This window comes from Symphodus melops, assembly GCF_947650265.1.
Source record: "Symphodus melops genome assembly, chromosome: 8".
Classification (NCBI taxonomy): Eukaryota; Metazoa; Chordata; class Actinopteri; order Labriformes; family Labridae; genus Symphodus; species Symphodus melops.
The window spans coordinates 23,089,208-23,097,023 of NC_136698.1; the positions used below are offsets into that span (position 1 = coordinate 23,089,208).

Sequence of the window (7,816 nt, forward strand, 5' to 3'; positions counted from 1 at the left end):
TAAAGCCATATTAAGGGGAACAATCAGAGATTTGAGATCACAGTAGCGAGAAGGAACTTGTAAATTTAGGAGAATTTTTCCAGAGACAGCTGGGGCCAGTTTCACCTCAGTCACAAAGCAAGAATTATTCGCTTTGGCAGCTTTTGGGATGAATAGGCTGAAAAGGCTCCTCAAATTTAAAAATATTTTTGTTAATATTTTCCTACAGAGAGAAAAAACACTGATTGGCACATATGAATCATCAGCATTATCACCCTGAAAAGAGACTGAAGCAAAGCGGGTCTTCTCCAGAGAAGCTCACTGACTTTCTTTGGTTTCTTTGGCGGTGGAAGAAACGTCTCTTCTGATACCTTTCGGAATAATCCTAAACATCGACTAACTTTAGTCAGAGCAACTTTCTTCTTGTTCATTTACTATTTATGTATCCACATAAGAATTTAGTTTCTCGATCTTGGCCTTAACACATTTAAAAAAACGTCTTTAGTCCAGATGTTTGCAACTGGACATGTCTTTCACAGCAAAAAGAAAACCATGCAATAAGATGCTCTGACCATTTTTGAACAAAAAAAATATTTAAGTCAGACATGCAAAATGTGTTCAACTGTATAGAGTAGAAACATCTAAATATGCATCAAAATCAGTGCTGCACATTGATAATTCCCAAACTGATTTAAAAAAAAAAAAAAAAACTCCCCACAGTACATTTAGCCTTCAAAATTCAGTTTGCAGTTTAATACAAATGATCTGTGGCATACTCAACATAACCTGAGGTGCTAAGGGTTAACTGAGAATAGATTTCCGTTTAGTGAACAATCATTATATAAACAGGGTTTTAACATTTTGATTTTGTGGACTTTTTCACCCCTGAAACAGGAGTTTAGGGAAATAAATCTCAAAGAAAACACTAGCTTTGTTTGGCCCTTAGGTTTGAACATGCATCCACCTGTTGGCTGTTCACAAACAAAACTAACATGAAGTAACTGAAGTCAACTTCAGCTTTTGTTTCTCAAATTAGATGCTCCACATTATGTGAAGATAAGTTAAGTATACTCTTCTTCAGGCAGTCATTTGTAATCCATTAACAGTTTGAGAGGATTTTCTAGAAGTGCCACAAAAGGTCAAACTAATTCTTATTCCCCTTTTCTTAGCAGCGACACATGAGCCACTGCCGCATGACCTAAGCATATTTTATGACGAGCCTAAGATGCACTGAAAAAAGGATTCTAGTTCAATATGACAAAGCACACGAGAGGGTCAGTTTGTTTTTTGATAGATTTATTAGAACAAACGATTCTGCGCCTGGGAACAGAGCCGACCATCTTAATCTGAACTCTCCTGCTCCTGAGCCCGAAGGAAGCTGGCCTTCTTCTGGGCCACGCGGTCTTTCCTCTGTTCCAGAGAGAGCTTGGCACGGTTCCACCTGAGTCACAAAGCAATAACAATTAGCAAACGTTTAAAAGATCAGTACAGCTCTCATTAGGTCACTAACACTATTTAGTCATGTTTCCCTGTGTTAACACAGAACTACTGGCTGCACTCATGTGACCCTAACAGTCCCTGCAGCTTGAACAGACGTCTCTCTCTCTGATCCTGGAACCTTTCTAAAGAACCAAAGACTCCTCTCACCTCTTCTTCTTGATTTCTTTTTGGGGCTTCTTTTCATGGACCGGGTTCTCACGAATGGAAGCATGAGCCTTCTCGTACATGGCCTCAATCTGAAACAGAAAACAGTCAACAGTCAACCTCATGTCTGCTGTGTTTTTCCCCCCCAATCTACTCTTAATCAGCAGGGTTAAACACTGAATACAGAAGGTCCAGTCATGTTCAGGTAAATACGAGAAAGTTAGTCACTAAGTTATTTCACTGTCTGCTCATCCCCCGTCATGATCAAACACTCAGCGGATGTTTCAGTGAACTGTTCCTGAGATGCAGTTCTCATGTTGGGAGCGTGCCGCTCTTTGAACCAAGCATTCACTTCAAACCCTGATCATCTTCTGTTCCGACAGCGAGGGGAACTTAACACGCAAACTGACGAAGTGTTTGGACTTTTTATGTCATTAAGTAATAAGGTCACCATGATTATAAATCTATTACAAAGATCGCAATCAATACACATGCAAACATGTCATGTAGGTGTGAAAAAAACAATTCTTGTAAAAGATGAATTTTGGGGCTAATCGTTGTCTCCCTGCGACGTGGTCACGTAGCCACGCTGACAGAGCAGATGCTGGTTTTGGATGGTGTGGGTGAACGACCCTCTCATCCCTGTCTGCTTCATACAGGAAACATCCGGGACAACAGCTGGGCAGACAGTGCCAGTTCAATCTGTACTATGTGATGTGCACAACACGTCATTGCAGCTCAATCACCATGGGGAATAAGCAGCTACAAATGTACCTGCATAACAGATGACTGAAATCCGGAAATATTTTTTGCTCATTAACTCCACAATTGTTGACTCACATAGCACCGATCCCTCAGACGTGATATTTAAACATATATGCTGCTTGACCATGGAAAGCTATAAATTGAGTGAAATAAAATAAATTCAGGTAATCAGCTGCCACACCGTGGTCTCTAATTATTCCCAGCTTAGATGAAAAACTGTCGGACTAGCACAAACCATCAAAACTCCACTGGATTAAAGGTGGGACATAAAGCTTTTTACCTGGATAAAAAAAATCTATACTAAACGTCCAGAGTGCAGGATGGGTCATCAGACACTGTTGTGTTGTAAACGCACTCTGACGAAGCTTTGTTATTCAGAGAAATTTACATTTAATAACTCTTGATTAGGCCTTGGAACATTTCTCTCATTTCGTTGAGACTTTAACACATTTATTGATGTGTTATTTGATCCACTTCAAAGAGGGATTGTGTTTACCAGCCCTTAACTGTAACGTTCGAAGGAGCCAGTACTCAGCGAGGCCGTCGTACGGCTCATTCATTCAGTCAAGAGTTACTTTAAATAGTTATGGATATATAATTAATTATAACTTATGCCGTTTCCTTTCTGAGTGAACGAGTGAAGCCGTCTCATCACCTTAGTGGCTTCCACTCTTGAACAAACTCAAGATTTCTCGCCGAGCGCCACGTGCAGCGTTCTACCGTCGTATCCAGCAGGTTGACGTGCAAAGCAGCAAAATATTCACCTCGAGCGAGCGCAATGGGGCTGTGACGTTTACACCCTGCAATCGATGCACAAACCGTAGACTGCATGTACGCCATCAGTATGATCTCCATGCACACAACCAAACTCCTGTATTACAGTTTCCATTTGTCAGCATGATCGTCTCGCCTCATGATTCAGTCAATCTACACATGGCATCCATATGAAGTCCGTGGAGAGTGTAAATGTGAACACAGATTTAGGAACCCCTGAAGGTCTGACTGTCTTCACTCAACACGTCCACACAAGGGCACATCCACAGCTGTGGAGTTTCCCGTGTGTGCGTGCGTGTGCGTGTGGTGAATACACGTGTGGTTAAATGTGACTTACTGAATCAGCGGTAACGCCGTTCTTGATGAAACGGGAGAATTGCTTCTTGTAAGCGTCCTCGTCCTCCTCCATCAAGTAGCTCATGTACTCGGACACGTTGGTGCCCATGATGTGCTTGCGGTGGACCTCAGCGTTGAACTCCTTGCTCTCTGGATCGTAGCCAGGGAAACGCTTGGTGCTGCGGACACGAGAGTGGAAAAGGTCAGTTCATCACAGGTTCAGTAGAATACGCCACCGAGTGATGACGCTCCAGCTGACAGCCGAGGCGCCGGTCATTTTACCATTCACAGCCCCACATCTCAGACTTCGAGAAGCTCTCTTCTCCAGTCACACTGATTATCCTAACGGCATCAACAAGCAGTCTCTACATATTCAACTCTTCACCATGAAAGCAGTGACGACGTGGATGTTTTGAATGTTTTAAAGCTCATGCTTCTGTGGATATTACTTTCATCATGTTTGTAACTGTGATGGTGCACCCGTCTTTTTAAAGTCTGGGGGGGTTAATGCTTTAACTTGTTTTAAACACTGCAGTTTCACTCAATACTCGTCAAAGTTGAAAGAAACAATGGCAGACTCCCAAATTAACCATTGAACTGAGCGCTTCTCCAGCACAGTGTAGATGGCCTGCACCTTCACTTTCATCAGCTGACGTGCCGACATGTGCCAGACACTGGAAACCCCTCCACGCCAGCAGCCGGACAACCGTAAGGCGACGAGCCACAACTGCGTGTACGCGCTACCAAAGGAAAAGTACGAGGTCACACCACCAACCCTGGACCTAGCATGTATACTCCTGTTTTAAAGAGCACTCTATAACTAAACAAACCACTGTGCGCTTTAAATGCACATCTATGATCTAAAAAAAAAAAAAAAGTCAGAAATGTTGAAAGTGGTTCCACCAGCCCGCTCTGAGTTGCAGTGCATCCCAGCACAGCTTGTAGTGCACAATAAAGAGGGGCATACAGTGGATGAAGCAAGTGTCTGCACCTTCTATCAGTGATCCTATCTGAGCTCCCCTCATGATTCAGGTGAACATGATCCTCTAAAATCGATGAGCATGGTGTTGCAGCAGCCAATAATAAACAGGCCTGCTTCTGCTAAGTCTCCATGCACAGTCTCAGTGAAAACAAGGCGGCTCGTTGTGTCGTGTCGACCGGCTGTATAAGACAGTCTACTGAAACATCTTTCACCGAGCAGAAATGAGTCATGAAGCGTCAATTCTTCAAGGCCGTCTGTATCTCTGGTGACTCTCTGCCTGTCGGCTCTCGTGCAGGTAACAGCGTGTGACATCACTCAGGAGCCTTGCGTTAGAAACGCTACGTCCTGCTTTTGTGATTCTGTAAACTTAAACACACTCAGTTACGCGTTGGCGCCAAAAACTGAGGATATACTTCATGAAAGCGTGCAGGGTTTGTTTGTCTGATTCCAACACGCTGCAGATTAGGGGCAAAGTTTCCTCTAAATCGATTACTCGTCGCACTAAATACTCGAGTGATGGTTTTGTAGGTTGTGTTTTGAGTAGCAATCTTAGTTTAATTGTGTATTGGAATCAATGCAGGCAGCATTAGGTTGTTGTTGTTGCAGCGGTTCTCATTCTTTTAGAGTCACAGCGTCCAAACAACAGAAGCTTTGATGTTTGCCTCACATCAACAGATCAGCTGGGCCGAAGTTTACCGTTTATAACTCGGCATGTTAAACTTCGGCCCTGCTCTTACTGCCTGTTCAAGGTGCAATACATAGGCCCCAATAGAGCTAGTTACTGAGGCGTTACAGGGGCGAGACGGGATCGGCAGGGCTCGCGGGAGAGAGAGAGCAGCACCGTGTGTACGAGGAGCTTAAGATTGCGCAACGCAAAACTTAAACAAATTAAAGGCCTGGGTCACAGATATTTAGCCACTGATCAATATGAATGTACAAAGACAATGACCGCAGCATTTTGTTACCCGGGACTCTACGTCTTTTCAACACTAAAACTGCCCAGGTAAAGCAAAAATGCCAAAAAAAATCTCAACAGAAAGACAATTCCAACAAAATAAAATAAACGTCCCACTAATGCAACTCTCACCACACACAGTACATCAGATCCAACGTTACCTGTGTGGGATGGACAGGCCTCCATCCACAGCTCCCTTCAGGGCACCAAACACCTTGTTGCCTGTGGTGGTTCTTGCAAGTCCAGCGTCCAGGTAGCAGGTGAAGGCACTGGGCTGACCGTCAATGCTCTCAACGTTGAACTCATCGCCTGTGACCTCAACCTGGCCTTCGTACACCTTGTCCAGGCCAAACTTGTTGAGCAGCTGCAGACAGAAAAAATTGTACTCGTTCAAAAATAAGCAACCCAGAACTGCAGTGACGTGATTTTACTTGGTTTCACAATGTCTGAACTCATCTTCATGCAACCAGGTGTGTACTCACTCTGCGAGCCATCAGCAGACCAGTGCAGTAGGCTGCTGCGTAGTTTGTCAGACCCACAGTGATGCCGTACTTTGGCAGCTCGTGCGAGTAGGCTGCGCACACGATCATGTCGCCCTCGATCTTGGCATAAGCGATCTGCAAGACGACCGGAGAGTCATGAATTCACAGCACAAACATGTACACGTGGACGTCCACAACGAAAACCGTAGCACAGATTTCACTTATTGCATTCATAAAGCAGCTCTAATGTGCGTGTTGCAAACAATAGATGTAAATATCTCAAATTAAAATACTTCACATCTTGATCCAACATTGAACGCAAGAAAAAGGATGTACACAATTTAATTTGTATTTAATTGTCTGAGAAACATGACAACACCAGAACTGCTGTACATACAAACAAGTGCCTCGCTCTTTCACGAGTCACTGACAGAGTAACCGCCCCTCACCTCTGGAATAAAACCCGCGTATCTTAAATGTTGCTCACCTGGCAGACGATGTCCCTGTTGGAGAATCGGACGATCATCCTGTACTTGGGTGTGTTGTACTTGTTCTTGTCTTGAACAACCAGGCGCTTACGAGCGAAGAAGTCAGTTTTGCCCTCTGCAAAGATCACACAGATAGACTACCTCAGATACAATCATCAATACACCGGAATGACAGCAGGAAGAGGACAGTCACAGGTGGGCTTACCTCTCCTCCTCCTGAATTTGACCTGATACCTCTTGAAGTAGGCCTTGTTCTTCACCACTTTAACAAAACCCTGCAGGAACAAATGCACGGTCTCAACATCAGCGTACACACCAACAACAACACTGGCTAAATGTCGAGAAAGTGTCCTGTGCTGCAGTGTGGAGCTGTCACTGTCTGTGGGAGTAACACTGGACGATGCTAACACCAGCTAGCTCATCAAATGGAAATGAACGACCAGAGTTAGCATTCCGCTACATAGAGTTTATGATAAGCTAATAGGCTAATGGGAAGTCAAATAAAAAGAAAAATCAGGGGATCCTCAGTCAGGGAAAACACGCGTCACATGCTATTGAAGAAATTAGACTAGAGCACTGTAAAGAAGGCAGGAAGCAGTGGGTTTGTGAAGACAGCCATTGGGCCACGTTTAAGCAGAGCCCGGGTGAGCATTAGCTGGAGTTAATCTAACTTCATCTGAACTTCAGAAGCATGTTTTCACACGTTTGACACACCGCAGCACACAATGTATGTCTTAGGTATCAATGGAGGCGCATATTGGGATGAATTACAAACCATTTTTGCAGTCTTTTTGTCTCCTTATGAAGGAGCCCGGAGCCAAAGACTGGGGCTTGACTCCGCTGCACTGGAAAAAGGAAGTTTGTCGTGCGCATGCTCCGTAAATAGCGTGTCACAGGATGAGCATGGGTGCGCGCCACGCTGCAGAGGATTCAGCACTCTGCCCCCTATCGAGCTGGGGCTGACCCTTTTAATATAACACGACTGAACTCTATTAACAATGTTTAACCACGAATGGCTCTAATTAAGAATCATATCATCATCAGCGACAGGTTTGTAAATGTTTAACATCGCAAATCTTCTAGGCTACATTTACGCCGCATTCAGAGGCCTATACAATGAATTACACTCAATACTGTCAATAAAAGGACACTTTTTATTTTTATGTCACTCAGGAAAATATATCCAGTGTTTTCAATCACTCATACTGTCTAATTATTTTCCATGTTTCTTTACTCTATACTTTATAGTTCAGACTCATAGGTCCATATCATTACTTAAAAAAGCACATTAATATAAATACAGGACAAAGGGATATGATCACTATAGTTCACAGTTTGTCAGTTTCATTTTGATTCTAAAAATTATTGTTATGTTTAAGCTTATTTACTGGGTTAAAATTGATTGGACACT

The 7,816-nt window shown here is 43.5% G+C and overlaps 1 protein-coding gene across 1 annotated transcript; it reads right to left on the reverse strand.

Moving 5' to 3' along the window:
• Positions 1–1,258: 1,258 nt before the first annotated feature.
• On the reverse strand, positions 1,259–7,299 carry rpl5b (ribosomal protein L5b). Its single transcript, XM_079350942.1, has 8 exons — positions 7,181–7,299; positions 6,611–6,680; positions 6,405–6,520; positions 5,918–6,052; positions 5,597–5,799; positions 3,500–3,677; positions 1,627–1,715; positions 1,259–1,420 (listed from the first exon to the last, which is right to left on the reverse strand). Exons 1-8 carry the CDS (start codon positions 7,181–7,183, stop codon positions 1,321–1,323), a joined length of 894 nt encoding a protein of 297 aa, XP_079207068.1. The 5' UTR covers positions 7,184–7,299; the 3' UTR covers positions 1,259–1,320.
• Positions 7,300–7,816: the final 517 nt, after the last annotated feature.